General features: G+C 43.0%; 1 protein-coding gene across 5 annotated transcripts in view; it reads right to left on the bottom strand.

The window, feature by feature from the left end:
- MEGF10 (multiple EGF like domains 10) overlaps positions 1 to 19354 on the bottom strand; it is a 343436-nt gene that overhangs the window by 24301 nt on the left and 299781 nt on the right. For all 5 annotated transcript variants that reach the window (XM_048221243.2, XM_044387359.3, XM_044387360.3 and 2 more), the window contains 5 exons: positions 18469 to 18643; positions 16849 to 16969; positions 15910 to 16073; positions 13694 to 13796; positions 722 to 868 (listed from right to left, as the gene is read on the bottom strand). In XM_048221243.2, coding sequence (XP_048077200.2) covers positions 722 to 868; positions 13694 to 13796; positions 15910 to 16073; positions 16849 to 16969; positions 18469 to 18643 — 710 coding nt within the window. The remainder of the gene's footprint in view (positions 1 to 721; positions 869 to 13693; positions 13797 to 15909; positions 16074 to 16848; positions 16970 to 18468; positions 18644 to 19354) is intronic.

Below are 19354 nucleotides of genomic sequence, written 5' to 3'. Positions count from 1 at the left end.
GATGGTGATTGAAAAGTGAGCAAGCAAAAAGTGCTGCACAATTAGGTCCTTCTCAAGAGATTCCTTGGATTTAAATACAGGATGAATGCATAGCGCTTTTAATGAAAGAAAAGTCGTTTAAAAATTAGGATAGGGTATCTTGTAGTCATACACTCTTCTTGATTACATTTACTAAAAAACTTAGTAAAATCTTATGGATCCCTTCCTAACTTCAAAGTCTTATTGACCCATGTCAACAGCCCCCATTTTTAACTCTGCAGTGCTATTTTCCCCATAGCACTGGCTGTAAGACTACTAGCAGGATGTATGATTTGCCGCAAGGTTTGGCTGATGTTGACTTCTGGTAATTGAGGTAAGACCAATGCCAAAATTGCTGAATCAAATATTTACAGGTCAATGGATTTCTGGAACACCATTTGTAAGATTTAAGGCAGGATCAAGAGACATATCCTGATGATGATGCCAGTGAGGCATTGAAATCATTACTGAGAAGGAACGGCTAAAGCCCCATCTGTTAGGCTCGTCCTGAAGGTTGGAACGAATAAAGCTCTTGGGGCAGTGCTATCAAGGACAGCTCTGCAAGGGACGGGGAGACCTATTATTGTCTCCTGTGCCCTCGACTGCAACAGAACAGCTGAGGGGTGGGAAAGAGGCCATAATTCCATACCTACCCAGTGCCTAAGAAGGGAAGACAGACATTGTCTCCTAATGAGATACTTACTTCTCTGACAAGTGGTGCCTCGAAACCCTGGTGCACACTCACAGATGCCATCGTCTGGGGAGCACGAAGCCCCGTTTTTACAGTAGCAGGGCAGAGAGCAGTTGGGGCCCCAGCGTCCCTCAGCACACACGCTGTCACAGTGGACACCTGAAACAAAGCACAGGAACAAGGCTGAGTGAGAGGCAATGCAGGCAGGCGCCTCTGGGGTGCCAAGTCCCAGACGAGGACCACGGTCATGGTCCCCAAGCTGAGTGATCCCAGGCAACAGTGAGCAGGGATGACATAAGGTTTAAAATTCACTTACATGCACTTATATTATCATATACTGTGTAATCATGTATTGTGTCACCCTAACAAAATAATCCAAAGATGATTTTCTATGGAGTCATAAAAGAGCAGGAATAAAACACCTTTGTTATATGGATTTTCGGTTTTTTAGAAGGAGGGAGCAAATGGGAAGCCCAAGGGCTCTATTAAAGGCAAAATTTATCAAAAAATATTTTATCATTGAGCCCTCAGCAACTTCCTTCTACCCCCCACTCTTTATCTTTACAGAGAAATGAACAAAGCATAGAAAGATAAAGAGAAGTAAAAAGTGGTTAAATTGTTTTACATAAAGAAAAACTTCCCCCTGGAGCACATACCATCTTAAAACATTTTGATGATACATTGTACAGGATGGAAAGATACACTCCTCTGTGCCACTAAATTCCTCTTTAAAAACTTCATCTGACACTGGGCAGATAAAGGCAGAATATCACAACTCATGCTATTTACAGCTGTTGTCTAAGTTATTGATTATTAGGATACTCTACGTAGGTTTTTAACTCTCACCCTGGGAACAGAAACTCTGAGGCTGGTCATGAATGAACAAATGCCTAAAGGAAACACAAGGGGAAAAAAAAAAAAAACCCAAAGTCGCAAAAATAAAAATAAAACCAGGTTTCTTTGTTTTTTGGGGGTTTTTTTTTTTGAGGTAAATAGAAGTCTCTTTGGTAAGTCTGTCTTTGAAATACAACAGGCACCTCTTTCTTGTAAGTCAGAACTCTCCACAACTCAAAGACATGCTCTCTGCATTGAGAAGCAATGAGTTATAATTAGTAGTGAACTGGCTACGGCTGGCTTCAGACCAAGGGAAAACACAGGAGGAACCAGCAGGCACACACTCAGGGATTCCAGAACGCTGTCACCACCCAGCACCACGGAAGCTGAGAAAGGCATGTTTTGTATTACAGTTTTTGCTTCTATGGCCCAAAGCTTAAAACAGGAGCAGCCCCAAACCATAACGTGAACATGGCTCATTGGTACACAGTCATTTCTGCGGAGCCATAACTCCACTTTGGACTGTTCCCATTTTTCTCCTTCCGAAAGTCTCCCACTTGGTAAAGGCTGTTAAGTAGGCATGAAAGCGCACAGACCTCATTGTGTCTAGCTTGAACCAACAACAGACGATTATCTGAGCTTGCACTGCTGGCTGAAGAAGGAGTTCAGACCTCTTATAAGCTCACCGGGGTTTAAGGGCTCCCTATAGAATTAAATACCGAATTTTGGCCTACTGTGATTTTTTTTTCCTTGAGTTCACGAACATATGATCTTTTTTTTTTTTTTCTCCCCTTCAAACCTCTTTTGAAAAGCTAAGGTGGAATGGCGTGCAAATGCTATGCTCACCACATGTGACTGGCCCGCTATGGAGTTACCTGGTGTTTTGGCTGACACCTGCACAAGGGAGAACATCAAACACATTGAGGAATAAACCACTTCAAAAGGAGGCCACAAACCTAAATTTTGTTTTGTGAGTCTGAAGGGAGTATCAACAAGGGTAACCTGTTACAGGCTTCACTCTGTTCGAATTCAGGTCCTGAGCTCTGACCATGAGCCAGGACTCCTATTTAATGGCCGCTAAGATGGGGCATCGCTTCACAGATACTCAGACAACCCTGGCCATTTGGGTTTGGAGCCGTGCATGCAAATCCCAGTTCGGATTTTCGAGATGTGGAAGCTGAGTTAATCTGAAAATCATCCTGAAAATTAGTCCTCATTTTGGGCACATTTTTGTGGGGTGGGAGCTTGAGGAAGTGTGGGACTTAGCCATTCATGGTGATTTGGTTCACTAGCTACTTGCCAAATCTCTCCTTCACATTAAATAAATGCAGTTAAGTTGGAATGGAGCACACTTTAGGTCAAAATTATCTGCTGCTTTTTTACATTACAGATTATCATAATTTACAGATGACTTAGCACATTCTCAATCAAAGCATGTTAAGAAAAATGACTCCAGGGCAGATTGGCAAATCTGAATAAAGTGATCCTTTATTTCATATCTGACTCGTCTTCCCTAATAGGTTTGTCCAGCTGGATAGCATAACCATCTGTCATAATCAACTTTATCGAGGTAATTTTCATAGAGTAACAGGGCCCACAATATAGCAAAGAGATCCATTACAATGATACGCTTGTTTCACATGATTTACCCATGATTTCATTTCCAGAGAATCACAGGGAATTCTAGAGATCATCTATCAAATCTTCTGTCTCCAATGGTATAAGCATATTTAAACAGAACCGGGTTTACTTTTAAAAATCTTTTATTTCGGGATTGCAGATAAGTCTTTCCTTAGAAAGCAAATTCTAATAATTCTATTACTGACTTCCCCTAAAAATTCAATCCCTTTTCTTTTTCTCTACCATCAGTAAAAATGAATCATCATTTTTCAGATATTAATGCTTAATCTATTTGTAGACAAAGTATGAAGCTGCGTTTTTTCCTCTTGCTGCCCCATTTTCTCCTATTGCTACTCCTCCCCTTCAGAGGTCTGTGCCCTCTTATTATCTTTCCCTTCATCTTATAGGTAAGACAAGAGAAGATAAATCGATTATTGAGTTGTCACCTTCTCCAGAGAATACTTATATTTTAAGGGAATTCACACGTGAGGAGCCTAAGAAATAAATCTCTAATTGTGAAATACCAGGCAGTGAGGCTCGCAGAGGGCGTAACTGGGTAAGCGCTTCTCTAGGTTATACTGGGTATATGGCTACTGGTGTGACCTCTGCGTAAAGCTAACCCCGCAATAAATTTTTTTTCAGGATAGGAAATTGTAAGTTTGCTTTAACCATTTTTTTTTTAGTGTGTTATTCCTAAATTATTTCCATCAATTTCACCCCAATCTTCGCAAACTAGGCTGGAATCCTACAAGATATTCTTCTGTTTCCTTTTTACATCAAAGACAGAGAAAAGAATTCAGCTTAATCAACATTCAAGAGGTCTAGCGGCTATTGGCTTATTGGTGATAAGTTCTCTTAAGAGAGACCTCCTATTGGAGAATGATAACGGCCCTGGAATAAGCACCCCTAACTCTGTCTGGGGATCACAGTCAGAAAAGGAAATAGCTTGTGAAGGTGGACAAGGGTTCCAAGCTAATGGAATGGTGGGTACAAGACTCAGAAGTTCAAAGAAGTACATGCCGCACTAGGGACAGCTAAAACTGGGGTTGGGAAGAACAGGACAGGTCTTTGGGTAGCCAGGTCGTGGCACGTAGACAAAGCCCAGAACGCCATGCTGTGGAGCGTGAGCTTCCCCCTTGGGGTTGACAGGGACCAAATGGACAATTAAGTAGGAGAAGCACATAATTAAATTTGTGGTTGGCAGGAGGGCAGAAGACAGTATGAGGAGGATGAGCCCGGAAGAGAGAGGACCTGTGTTGGGTGGCTGTTGCACGTTATGCAGGTAAAAAAAAAAAAAAGAAAGAAAGAAAGAAAAAAGATAAACAGGACAAGGTCTTAAACTAAGTCATTGACAGTTGGAATGCAGGGAGGATAAATTCCAGAGAAATGTAAGAGAGAACGGAGATGAAAGGTCTGTAGCTGCCCCACCTCCGCACCCCCTTTTTCCACGCAGGTAATGAATGAATTCTGGCAGCTTCCTGAAAGAGAGATGGGGGTTTTGCTCACTACAGTACCTAGCACATGGAGGGGGTTACAGATTTGTTGAATGCATCAATAAGCACAGTCCCTCTTTCCAACATGATATTCAGAGCCATTTTCCAACTAGATGGAGCAACCAAATAATTCTCTTTCCCAAAAGAAGGGATGAAAAGCACATGTAAACCAGGAAACCCAGCATATTTCTCTTTTGTGTGCCTAAAATGGTGACCCTTCCCATCTAAGGGGGTGGAAATGTCTGCCTTGCTGATTTTTGAGAAGATATACCTTCTTGAGCTCAGGTTTGTTTTTTTTTAATGCTAGCCCAGATTACAAAGCAATAGAAGAATTCTGGAAACATCCTGAAGAAATTCTTTTGGAATGTTAACCAAAGAACAGATAAAGGTTCTGATAGGAATTACTTCAGGAAGCAACTCCCTAACACATTTGGGAGAGGGGACAAAATGGGAAGGGGGTATCTTTAAATTTGCAGGGATCTCTGGTTCAATGGAAGCATTTTTTCCTGATAAACGTTCTAACGCTGATAAGGCGATCTGTGAGGGACTGTTTTTGCCAGGACTGAGGACAAAGAGCTCTTTGATAGCCTTCCCAAGTTGCTAGGCAATGGCTGAATGATCGTGATAAACTTCAGCTAAGCAGCTCTAAAGAAATGTTCGTGCATTTCATGCCTGATGCATTATGCCAGCAGCCTCAGTGTGAAACCAGCATTCACCAGGCATTTGTGACTGCATGAATGCGATAAAATAAATCATCTGGGGTGTCATTACTTCTCCTTCTCAGAGATAGAACCCAAACTCCTCGTCTTGCTCATTGTTCATATTCCTTCTGCCAGTCCTGCAATCTTTGGGGGCATTAGCGAACGAAGGACATGATTTCAATTCAGTGTCTGGTTCCTGAGCAACAAGCTATTAAACATATAGTCGAGCAGAGAGAGATTTGTTAATAATAATTGCGCTTGATGATTATAGAAGAGAAGAACCAAAGTATAGAGTCATAATACTTTTTCTGCTTTTCTAATCCTCTTGCTAACAAAGCAGCCGCTTCCTGTTGGCGTAGAGACATTACTCACAGGCACATCCACCTGTGCCCACGCAGTGTGCGCCGAGAGGACGTGAGCTTCTGCAGGCCAGGAGCCGGCAACGCTTCACCCTCGAGTTCCCGGCACCAGCACCGTGGCTGCACACAACTTGGGAGACACTTAACAAATGGTTGTTAAGTCGTTCTATTCGGATGCTATGAATTTTAAAGACAGATTAAAAAAAGGATCTGCTTTATAGAAATGACCAAGTTGGAAAAAAAAATCTTGATAAGTCATGCAAATCATTGATGTTTGCATTTGCAGCTGCAAGACAAAAGCACCAGAGAGCATGACCTGCTTCGTCCGGACCAGGATAGAAGCAAACAGAACAGACTGCTAGGCAGATGGGGAACTTGGGGAGCTCTGGCTGATTCTGCAGCCTTTCTTTTCCCAAGACAAACCCCCTCCTCTGCCCTCACCTCAGGGACCCCATGTTCTGCTTTTGCGGAACTCCCTCCCCACAAAATAGCACAGACGCACATAGGCTCCTGCATGAATGCTGTCCATGCTGGTTGATTGGGTGCATGCATCTTAATTAAAGCTCATTTGCACTTGAATTTGTACTTTTATGTCACTGCACAAAGAAAGGTAGGTCCCCCATTACTTTAACAATTCAGGCATCGCTAAGCCACATGAGAGATCATTTTGGGTCAGGACAGTACCTATAGTAGCAGTTCACCTGCTCACCCGGTCCAGCTTTGAGTGTCTGGGGAAATGCACAGAGGGGGCCGTCCTTTGGGAGAGGGGCTGGGACCACTGCAGGCCTAGCTGTGCTCGCTGGGAAGAGCAGAAGAGCTGGGCTCTTCCCAGAAACTTGCCAGCAGGCTTTCCTCCTAACACCCCCACTCCTGGCCAGACTCAGATAAGCATCCCACCTCTCTTCCTATTCTTGCCCCTGCTTCCCCTCATCCATGGATGCTAGTTCCTCTCTCTTTTCCATCACTCCTAGAGACTGATTTGGTGTCCTAATGTCTCTTCTCTTAGTTTAGCATTTAACTTTTTTTTTTTTTTTTTTCCTGGTATGAGTACATTCCTAAGCCTTCTGCCACTGGTTACAAGGCTTCTGTCAAGTCACAGAAATGCTCCCTGGGAACACCCACCTCTTCAATAATGAGAGTAAAAAGGCATAGCAGAGGCTAGTCTACAGACTGATAACCGTGTCAGTGCATGGACCACTGGTGCAACCTTCGAAATGACAAACAAGGCCACCACGTAAGGTTGTGCAGGCTGTATACTGCACAAGAGCCCCTGGCCGTAGGGCAAAGGGAGGGCAGAAATCTAGCTTGCCCTCAACCTGCCAAGAAGTGCAATCTGAAGGATTTCCAAAGCTTCTCCAGATTTGTACAACAGGTGCTTTATGGGCTGGCAATGGCTCCATCTCCCTCCTCACTCACCCTCCAGATTGTCATTCGATAGGTGTGAGGCGGGGACAGGGAATACACAAGTTAAAAAAGTTTCCAGGTGACAATGATCTTAGCCAGGGCTGGGAACCAGGCTGGAGACAGCATATGTTCCCACACAGCTGGAAGGAAATGTTGATTAGCTATAACGCTCGGTGACGAGGTGTCCTGGCTCGCTGAAGTTACGACAGAAAGGGAGAAAAAAAAGTTAGCATGTTTCTACTGTTTTGGGAAAATCTAAAGTATATTACTTCACTACTCTGGAAATACACCCCCCCACACACACAACTAATTACATTTCATTGACATCTGGGACTTCAGAATAATCATTTTGAAAAGCCAGTCTCATTTTATAGCAGTGTGTGTGTGTGTGTGTGTGTGTGTGTGTTTGTGTGTGTGTACGCATGTGTGGGCTCATGTGTATGTGTGGAGAGGTGTGGGAGAAGGAGCCCAGGGTGCAGCCTATATTTTGAATGGTGTTTCATTCCCTTCCCCCATTTTTTTTTAACTGCAATCTGCCTCTTTTTGATACAGTAGGAGACTGGCTAAAAAATCCATATAGTAAGGTTTTAAGTAACTATGTATAATAAAAGTGCATGTTTTTGTTTAAATGGTATATTTCTTTTGGAGGTAGTATCTGGGATATCAGATGCAACTTTTGCTTTGTGTAATCTGTAGGGCAGTACCTTTTGAAAACCTATTTTAGAACGAGGTAAAATGGAACAGTCAATGATAGAAATAGAGTCTCGGTTCCTTAGGAGAAAAAGAGTCCAACATTAGAAAAGAGGGTAAAGTCATAAGAAATTGTGGATTAGCCCCATGGTAAGAAAGCAAGCTGATTTCCTAAGTATATCAGGTTAGCATATGATGTCCTCCATTGAGGTGTGTCATTTTCTTTGTAAAGAGGAATAAAGTTCTCCCCGCCCTTATCTCTGGCTCTAAACCCAGAGGCCTAATGAGTGTTCCCCCCCACAGTGTCCTCCATGACCTAGCGTTGTTGGTGACTCTGTGCCTTCTTATTGATTTACTCAGGGGAAGAGCCCAGGTCCCTAGATATTAGACCACACCAAAACCTCACTGTTAGCCCACACACTATTACCCTGTCCCAGTGATACCTAACATTTCACCTAGAGCACTCTCGGCAACAGGGAAGAGAGGAAACAGAACCCCTTACTTCCCCAGACTCATGCTATTTATCTGGCCTTGCATCCGGTATCCAAATGAAAAGCAAGGCTTTCTTTATGTTGAGAAAGATTCTTATGAGGTACTTCCTCAAATACAAGTTTGTTGATGAAAAATTATGTGTCTATCCAGTGTTGACAATGAAATGGTGCTCTCCGTAAATAACACAGAGTCTACTCTTCCTTCCTCTTGGGAAAATGAAGCAATTCTTGGCCCAATTGTAGGGTGCTTTTTGGAACTTTCGTAACCTTCTTTTCCTCTCTGTACATTTGCATATACCTAGTGTGTACTGTGAATGTGGGGGATGATTTCTCTCAAAAAAAAGTCTCGGGGCAGTCTTAGCTCCTCAAAGATCAACAGCCTACACAGAAGACCCAGAGAAATGAGACAATGGGGCCACGAAGCAAAGAGACAGTGGGGTAATAAGTAAAGAGCAGCATGAAGCAGCAGAGCGTCTTCCCCTTTGGAGAAGCAGACCAGTCACAGATGGACAGAGTATTACAAGATTATGCTGTGTGACAAAGTCACTACATTCCCGCAGGAGCTCCATAGGTCTAAGGCCAGATGGGATAATTTGTCTTACCCCATGACCCAGACTGTGGAATGCAACAAACACATTTTCTGGTTGGCCTCAGGCCAAATCATATCTCCTGCTTTTCTCATGTAGACGCGAGTATGCCTTTCACAGTCTGGCTCTAAATCAGCAAAGCAGGTAGATACTTGAGCAGTGACTGCTGAGTTCAGGAACACCTCACATTTCCTCTGTATCCATAAAACAAAAGTAGATTTGGTGGAGCATGGTCCCAAACAAATGATAGGGCTTCTCTGTTAAGAAAAGTTCCGAATTTGCCAGGGGGATCAAAATGCTATTTCACTTCATTGTGGTCACAGAGGACTTAGTATTGGTCATTTTGTTTGAGGAGTTCAAGCACGCTAGGGAAGTCACAAAATCCGGTTTACTCTTAGCGTGATGTAGTTTAAACATTTAGTTACCAAGAGCCACATGGAAACATGGGGAGGTGGAATTTCACACTGTGAGGTCAGAGTTATCTTAGCTTTTGCAAGTCAAGGAGAAACTAGAGGGCAAGAGAGTCCTTGTGTCTGTGGGTAACTCCTATTGACAAAAAATAAAGTCCATTACCCCAGCCTTGGTCTGTTTCCCAAGGTAGCTCTCAGACACTAGAAATCAAGCACATGATAGTTCATCTCAGTTTACTCCTGTCAGAAGCCAAAGCAGCTCTCAACAAATTCCAAAGGACTGAGAGACATGGCTGAAGAGGTCACTGATGACATTTTCTGTCCAAGGATCTGAAGACATGTATTGTCAAGTTAGCAGTACTCCCCACATTGATCTATAGACTCAATCCTCATTAAATCCACCTTGTTTCTTCAAAGGAATTCATACGATGACCCTAAAATTCATACAGAAGTTCAAGGGACCCAGGATAGCCCAAATAATCTTGAAAAAGAAGACCAAAGTTGAAGGACTCACACTTCCCACATTTCAAAACTTTCTACAAAGCTATAGTAATTAAAATAGCATGGTACTGGCATAAGGATATATATCAGCGGAACAGAAGTGAGAGTCCAGACATAAATGCTCTCATACTTATGGTCAGTTGATTTTTGGCAAGGGTATCAAGACGATACAGGTTGGACTACAGTGCATTTACCCCAAAGATACAGATGTAGTGAAAAGAAGGGCCATATGCACCCCAATGTTCATAGCAGCATTGTCCACAATAGCTAAATCATGGAAGGAGCCGAGATGCTCTTCAACAGATGACTGGATTAAGATGTGGTCCATATACACAATGGAATATTACTGAGCCATCAAAAAGAACGATTTCTCAACATTTGCTGAAACATGGACGGGACTGGAAGAGATAATGCTAAGCAAAATAAGTCAAGCAGAGAAAGACAATTATCATATGGTTTCACTCATTTATGGAACATAAGAAGTAGGAAGATCAGTAGGAGAAGAAAGGGAAGAAGAAAGGAGGGGTAAACAGAAGGGGGAATGAACCATGAGAGACTATGGACTCTGGGAAACAAACTGAGGGCTTTAGAGGGGACGGGAGTGGGGGAATGGGATAGGCGGGTGATGGGTATTAAGGAGGGCACATATTGCATGGTGCACTGGGTGTTATACGCAAGTAATGAATCATGGAACTTTACATCAAAAACTAGGGATGTACTGTATGGTGACTAACATAATACAATAAAAAATTATTATAAAAAAAAGACAATACAGGTGATAGGCTAGAAGGAGGATGAATGATCTTCTCAACACATGATGCTGGAACAAATGGTATCAGCATGCAAAAGAACAAAGGTGGACCCTTACCTCACACCATATATAAAACCAAACTCAAAATGGCCCAAAGATCTAAATGTAAAATCTAAAACTATAAAATGCTTAGAAGAATACACAGCACAAATCTTTGTGACCTTGGACTAGCCAACAATTTCTTAGATTTGACACCAAAAACACAAGCAGCAAAAGAAAAAAAAACAGAAAAACTGAACTTTATCAAAATAAAAACTTTTCTGCAGAAACAGACATCATGAAGAGAGTGAAAAAGTAACATACAGAATGGGAGAAAATATTTGCGAATCACATATCTGATAAGGAACATATAGGTAAAATACATAAAGAAATACAACAACTCAATTATAAAAACATAAATGACCCAATTAAAAAATGAGCAAAGTATCTGAATAGATATCAGATATACAGATGGCTGAAAAAAGATATGCAGATGGCCAAACTAAATACAAAAGATGCTTAATATCATCATTTATTAGGGGAATGAAATAAAAAACTCAATGAAATAACATTTCACACCACTTGGACGGCGAGAATCAAAAAGACAGATAATAAAAATTTTTGGTAAGGAGACAGAAACTTCATGCACTATTGGTGGGAATGGAAAATTGTGCAACTGCTTTGGGAGCAATTGCTACCAATGGTAGTAATTCTTTACAAGGTTAAACTCAGAGTTATCACACAACCCAGCAATTCCACCCCTAATTTATATACCAAACATACATATCCACACAAAAACTTGTACATGAATGTTCTTAACAGCATTTTTCAAAATAGCCAAAAAGTGGAAACAACCCAATGTCCATCAAGTGATGAATGTGCCAACAAAATGTGGTCTACCCATACCATGGAACAGTAGTCAGCAGTCAAAGGAATGAAGTACTGATATATGCTCCAATAGGAATGAACCTTAAAAACAAGCCAAGAGAAGGAAGCCAGTGGCCAAAGACCTCATATTGCATGAATCCATACAATATCAGAATAGGCAAATCTATAGAGACAGAAAGTAGATTAGTGGTGGCCTGGGGTAGGGAGGGGGGGAATTGCCTTGTGGTAAGCTGGGGGTAAATGGAGAATAACTGCTAGTAAGTACTACTGGAGTTTCTTTATGATGTTGAAAATCTTCTAAAAATGATAGTAATGATGATGATCTTTAACTATACTAAAAACCACTGGATTATACAATTTAAATAGGTGAATTCTATGGTATATCTTTCTGTCTCCCTCTCTGCCTCTGCCTCTCTGTCTCTGTCTCTTTAAAGATAAATGCATACATATAAACATATGCATATATACTCTCTCTCTCTCCCTAGGCGTGTATATACACACATATAAACATACACATATACACACACGTGCACATAAATGAAGAGGTTGCTGGTTATCAACACTTATCACCACGGTCCTCTCATATAATTCTCAGAAGTCCACATTCATGCTCAGAATTAATCTTAGCCTAACTGCCCTTTCCCAGCACATTCTGGAAGAAGTCTGTGTACGGCAGAGGGTGCAGTCATGAAGAGAGCTGGAGATGCAGTGGGAAGGCATTAGTGCAAATCCTGTCTCTCACGTTTACTGACTGGGGCCTTAATCAGACACTCAACTTCTCTGTGCCTTAGTTTCTTCATCTGTAAAAAGGACAAAATGATATTTCCTACCTCACGGAGTTGCTGTGAGCCTGCTGTAAGCATTCAATAAGCATTACTTATTATTACTTCTCTGTTCTTCTTTATACACATTTTTGGTAAGAGATAAGACCACTCTGACTCCATAATTTCCTAAATGTCACATCTCTGGCTTGGAGGCATAAGATTCTTTTCTGAGTGATCCACCTTCTCAAAATATGACCATCACTACAGAAGACGCTTGGCTTGTTACTACCAGTTTCTCTTTTAGAAGACAAGGTAAAAAACCATTTTGGAAGATAGTGAAGCACCATCAATATGGAAACAGCTTTGTCCTACAAATCTCCCTCTCTTCTCTGAATATAGGCACACATATATTTAGATATAAATACAATATATACAAATACACATGCAAACACACACACACAAAAGATGATGAATGAGAATTTTAAGAGAGTGTGGGTTCATTTAACTACCCCTAACACGCACTCAAGTCTCACAGTACTTGACTCTCAACTGGCATGCTAGCAGTCAATATTTTCTTTTATTTTCAGAAGAAATTGCTCATAAATATACCCAGTGCACTCATCCCAATGTTCAATAACTTCCTTGGTGCATTCCCATGTGGGTAATGTTTTCTAAGCAAGCATTTAAAATTCTATTCATTCTGTAACGTTTTATTTTGTTTTTTAGAAAAGGCTTGACTTCAGGAAAGAAACAGAAAAGCAGGACCCCAATTTGCTTGGGCATTCGGTGCCCTCTCCTGCATCTGCTTATCATGCGCAAAAACAGGGTTAGCTTTCCAAGACCACTGTTAGTCTGATCAACTTCTAGCTGGAACCGTGAAGCCACATAAATAAGGAGAAACCTCCACCTTGTGGCTACAAAACTGGTACTCAATCATATCATGAATTTTTATGACTGAAGTATTATTGTAAGAAAAAAGAAAGTTTTCAAATTTTCATGTCTAGCAATGAATATTTTAATACTTGCATATTCACCGTATTAATATTAATATTGAATATTTTTGCCTCACGGAGGTGCACTTAGTTATGTTCTTATGGTTTATTTCTATCCTTCTCTCCTTGGTGCTCAAAAAGGCCACAGAAGTCTCGCTAGACCCTTCACAGCAATCCACACATTCCCCCCTCTTGCCGGCCTGAATTCTGATAGTTGGACTTTCCATTAAGGCTCAAGACAACTGCTCCTGAATGTTTCAACAAGAAGTCATTTCCGGATTATAGATGAATTAGGCCTCGCAGTAATATCTCTTGGGTAAAAATGTGGCCGTGTACTGGAGGTTTTACCATTTTTTCTTCTCTGAAAAGGTGACCTGTGTGTGTTTCTCTAAAGCAGCAGGGAACGGCGCTAGATGTGAGTTGGCGGATTTCCCATTTCACGTAGTGGTCCCTGGCTCACCTGACCATCCGGGGAGGCAGCGGCAGTGGCCCGTCGTGGGGTGACAGCCATCCGCATGGCTACAGTCACAGCGCTCCGCACAGTTCAGCCCATACGTGCCATCCTGCACGGAAGACAGTGATGAGCTCATGGAGATCCACAGTTAGAGAGGACAGAGACCTCAGTCAGCCACCTCAGATCCAGGACCCTCCTCTCCCAAACACCTTTCAGCAACACACATTATAATCCCCTCTTCCCATGTCTGCTCAGTCCCCCAAATGCAGGCGGTGGTGGTTTAAAATCACTCAGACTGTAGTTGATGTCTAACATAATGGTCGGTCCTATGAATGGTGAAACCAACAGATATGCACATATGCAAATATATGTAAACATGCTCGTTAATTAGGAGAATCTTTTGTATCTTATCATAAGCCACCACTCATAAAGAATTTTGCTCCTAAAGATTTTTATAAAGTAGTTCGGTGTTCCTTACAAGGCATGCTACTCATTCGTGGAAAGGGAGGACCCTAACTCACATTAAGCAGCTCTAAAATTAAAAGAAAATCATAGCGCTAATTGAATGAAGTTCATTTCTGTAAACGGCCAACGCTATGCAAAGAACCATTAGGAGAAGTGAAATTTTCTGTTGCTTTTCCCAATCAATATCCTCCTTTCCATGAAGAAGTCTCAATGACATGAGTGTTCTGCTTCGAGATCCTAAGGAAGGCTGGTGTACTTGGCACACACTCCTCCCTGGTCTGTTTCTAGCGCTTACTGTTTTCACGTGTGCATCAGCAGAGACGAGCCCCTTTGTGGATGTGATCATTTAGTTTGCGGGAGGGGGATGGAAAGCTCTGCACTTAGTAACCCTGCTTTTTCATGCCAGGTCCTGATGAACTGAGGGAGCACACTAGAAACCTTCAGGGGGTGCGCAGTTACCAAGGGCAAGGAAACTGAGAACCAGCATAAAACAGGTTGTGGGTGTCTGAAAGCATCATCGTTTGACTAGAACTTACTAAAACAAACAAACAAACAAACAAAATAAGGCCCCACCAATGTTTGCTGGGGCTTTGCCACCATATGGGCCACTTAAACCATCATCGGATTTCACTGAATTTTCTAGTGCATTTAATACACACACACACACACACACACACACACACACACACGGGTGAGATTGTGCCAGGGGTTTTGCTTCATCTACCATCAGACTGGGAGTGAAAGGTGCTCTTCAAGCCCATCTCAGAGCACTGATAATTTGTTCACTGGTGGATGAGGGGCAGCAAAGCTAACTGAACTCTGTCCTAGGGGTTTAGAGGGCATGGAATAGCCTAGGGTGGGATCCTCCCTAGTTGGGAAATGGGTTGTACTTGATGAGGTGGAAGCTCAGGGGAAAAACTGCTCCCACCACAAGGGGCCCAGTTCAGGGGTCACAGTGTCATCTTGCCTTTTCTCCTGGAGGCAGAGAATACACATCACTGAGAGAATGCTTAATGGCTCAGGACGAAAGAAATGAGATGGGAAGAAAGTCATGAAAAAGAGGGCAAGAAACGGGCCAAGGGCTTCAGAGGAAGAAAGTGAAATCAGCACGTTATTAGAGAACGTGTGTCCCATTTGCAGCCTCTGTCTGCCTGCAGTAGACGCGGTATGGGATTTATAATGCTGACTACTGCCAAAGTAGGTCAGGGAAATGGAGCCAGCATTGAGCGAGGGAAATCTTTGGAGATTCTTGTGACTCGGGACATACTTGTGTTTAACAGACAACTGTTTCTAAACCTTTCACCACCTCGATGAGCATTTCCGCTACACCGGTCACCACCCCCTTTCAATCCTCCGCCACTTTCCACCCCAGAGACGGGAGGATTTCCATGACAATGGAGACACAATATTTGGAGAGTTGACAGGCAGACGCTGGGTGTTTGACAAATGCTGTTGACTGGCTGCCACGGAGAGATGGGTGTATAGGAATGGAGACAACAGGAAGGGTGGTGGTGGGAACACGGGCAGAGATGAAGGAAAAGAAGGGAGTGGTTCTCACAGAGCTACCTAACCAGTTACCATATCTATCCCTTTTCTGATCTTATGTCCGATTTGACTTCGAAGACCTCAATTCTTCTAATAGTTTCCTTGCGTTCACACTTGCATGCCTGACCCCAGGGACACTGCAGGGTGAGTGGACACTTTGCTCTCAGAGTGTCCCCCATGTCTTCACAGCTGGGGCACCGGCTCAATCGTACCTGGCAGGGGACTTCACACTTCTCCCCACGCCATCCAGGTGCGCACGTGCAGGTCCCATCTTGCGTGTTGCAGGCTCCCCCGTTGTGGCACTGGCAGGTCAGGTTACAGCTAAAGCCCCAAGTGCCACTGGGACAGCTGATGGAGCAGTCCACCCCGTGCCAGCCTGCCGCGACAAGAACGCCAGAGCATGGAGGAAACAACAGCAGCACAGGGTTTTCCCGAACCTCTTCAGAAACATTTTGAAGGTGCACAGCAGGGTCCGCAGCCCCAGCAGGGAGAGCAATGGTGCTGCCAAGTGCAGCCTCTGTCAGCAATGACCAAAGTACCCAGAATCCATCTGTGTCACCTAATTGGTCAAGGATGCCAGGAGCAAGAGGCACTGCTGGGCTACTGGGAGAAGATACAGAGCAGGGGCACCTCTACCGTGCAGTGATACGCCATGCAGAGCGTTCAGTGTGGCTCCGGGTAGGAAAATGAAATATTTATATGGGAGGGTAAAGGAAGGTTTGCATTTGAAAGAGAAACCCCATCTTTAAAGCAAACCCAATTAACCATGAACAGTGAGTATCCAGGACCCTGCCTGTTGCAACAACTATAGATGGACACATTTTGGCCTTCACGTAAAATCAGCGCTTGGCTGCATTTCTTTTTGCGACTTCAGGGCAGTTTAGGGGCACGGATATATGTCTGCTTGCTCACTTTTACCCAAAGCCCAGAGACTTCCAGACTTTAGGAGCCAGCAGCAACTTTGGAGATCTACATGAGACCATTTCTCCTTCGCTCTCAAAAGCAGGAAAGGCCACCCTGGACGTGGGGCTGGCTGAGCTTAGTCGCTGAACATGGGCACCGATGGAGCTAGAACCCGTCAAGGTTTCTTCCCTGTGACTTTAGGAGGTAACAGGATGAAGATCAGATAAAAGACTCATTCACCCACTTACCTGCCTTGCAAGTACAAGACCCATCTACAGGTGAGCAGACAGCATCGTTCTTACAGCCACAGAGAGAGGAGCAGTTTATTCCATAGGTTCCCAGTGGGCATGGGATAGAGCAGTCAATTCCCTAGACAGGCACGAATAGGAAAATGCATGCAATTTTACTGAACGAAATAAAGCCAACACAAATAAACGTAAATACATCGTGGCAATGCTAATTATACTCCCTAATTTTAACACTTGTATTTTCTAAAGTTGCTAAATGTCCCCAGTATACAAATTTTGAACATTCAAGGGCAATGCTAGCTTGCCTGTTTAGGATACTGTATTAAATGGGACTCAAAAAAGCCTGCTGCCTTCATGAGCTTCCCTTCCTAGCAAACACAAAAAAAACCTTTTGTCCTTGCTCAGACCAAGCAGATATGGAACAATAAACTATCAATTACAGTCAATAAATAAATAAACATAAATATCAACTATACATAAAATTGCAATGTTTCTAGCCTTCATTGTATAATATGTAATATGATTAGTGGGTGCAGCAAAGCAACAGAACACACACTCTGCCTATAGCACGATTCAATTTAGTATCTGACAATAAGCCTAAAACACAGAAGAGGGCTGTCAAGGATGACTGGAGGTCATCTGCTTTAAGACTAGAGGAGACTTGGGGTGCCTGGGTGGTTAAGCATCTGCCTTTGGTTCAGGTCATGATCTCAGGGTCCTGAGATCAACCCCAGGGAGCCTTGGGCTCCCTGATCAGCGGGCTCCCTCCCCGCCCCCACTCATGCTCTCTCTCTCTCTCTCTTTCTCTCTCTCTCTCAAATAAGTAAGTAAAATCTTTAAAAATAAATAAAAATAAAAACAGAAGATACTTAACACAGGCTAAATCAAGGGCTCCACCAAAGACTAGTGACATAGGTCAGAAAAACCTGTAAAGATCCCCTCAAGTCTGAGTCTTTATCACCTACTCATTCCACATTACACATTCTGGAATAATTATCAACATCTCCATCAGTTAATACAGTACTCTTTCAAAGGAGAGAAAATAATCAAAACCAACCATTTTCCTCTAAAACAAGGATTCCTAATCTGTAGCTAAGAAATTCAAGAAACTAGGCAAAATTCTGCTTGGTTGGTGCACAGGCATATTTGCAAGGTCTAGCTTCTCAAAAGCACTGAAAAACGTCCATACTGCTAACCATCACATGTAAATATGTAATAAGTGCTAACTCGGTACATTACGTGCCTTCAAATTGCGTGGAGTTAAGACAAAACCTGTTAATAATAATTACTTGGAAAAGTAATTTCTTTGTTGCCTATAGAATGTAGTAGAATAATTATGTAAGGAAAAAGTAATTATGCAAGGAACAATTATATCATATTCTATGACATATATTAGTTACATAATTAATAAGAAGGCTACATTTGTCGTTTTACCAGCTTTCCAGTCATCGTTCTAAGGTAATTACTTATGTTTCTTATTAGTACTTCTCATTCTCTTTCTTGTTAATGATGTGACAGATCTTAGCACATTCCCTGTACTGCAGGAAAGGTCCTATATGGTGCGTGGTGTCAGTATGCTCCACATCGTACCCGGCGGCTCCTTCCTCCAGAGCCACTCACTTTGAATCCTGGGGCACAGGTGCACTTCCCAGTCACACTGTCACAGTCAGCCCCATTCTGGCAGCTGCAGATCTGTTGGCAAGCTTCCCCGAAGAATCCAGGAGAACATGTCTCGTTACAGTAGAGTCCTGACCAGCCCCGCTTGCAGGCACACTCTCCAGACATGGGGTGACAGCTGAGAGACACAGATGAAAGGAGAAAGTCACTCCCGGGTGAACATGACACCCAGGGCCCATGCAAATGTTGCTTCAGCCATGAGCAGTGAATGGGTGGGTAATTCCATGCACAATAATTTAAACTTCATTCCCAGGCTTGCTATGATTTAATTAATTGGCTGAAACCCGACTGGTACCACAGAAATGTGGCGTGAAATCAGCATCATGTTCAAACCGGAAGACTATTACAACCGCTTCCTTTTGTCTGAAACTCATGATAATCTTCATAAGTTGAAAGCACGAATTCAGTAACAGGTGACCTAGATGGGAAGGGTTAAAGAACGACTCCGTCCAATGCACAGTACCAGTACCAGATCAGTTAACCAGGGTTCTGTCCAAAGAACTCCGAAAGCAGCGACCTTCCTTGCCTGTTTCCAATCTTGATTCTCCATACCTGGTGGTGGAGCAGCTGTCTCTCTCTACCTGAAGCAGCAGCTGCACAGACAGCCCAGGCAGCCAGCTGTCACTCCGGAGCAAATGGACACATCAGCTGCACTGAGAGGCATGCGTGAGTGAGGCTGACACAATAGGGCACTCTGTGGCACGCAAAACACATGTGCTTCTCACCACAGGAACATTTCAACAGTCGAACTAGCTCTGCTCACAATCGGAAGGTTGTTAAAGACTGTCTTCCTCCCCCGGTGGAGATAAACCCCTCCCAGTAACTACAG

Source organism: Ursus arctos, unplaced genomic scaffold (assembly GCF_023065955.2).
Source record: "Ursus arctos isolate Adak ecotype North America unplaced genomic scaffold, UrsArc2.0 scaffold_5, whole genome shotgun sequence".
Classification (NCBI taxonomy): Eukaryota; Metazoa; Chordata; class Mammalia; order Carnivora; family Ursidae; genus Ursus; species Ursus arctos.
Note: the sequence above shows the minus strand (reverse complement) of the source record. Positions and strands in the feature narration are given on the sequence as shown.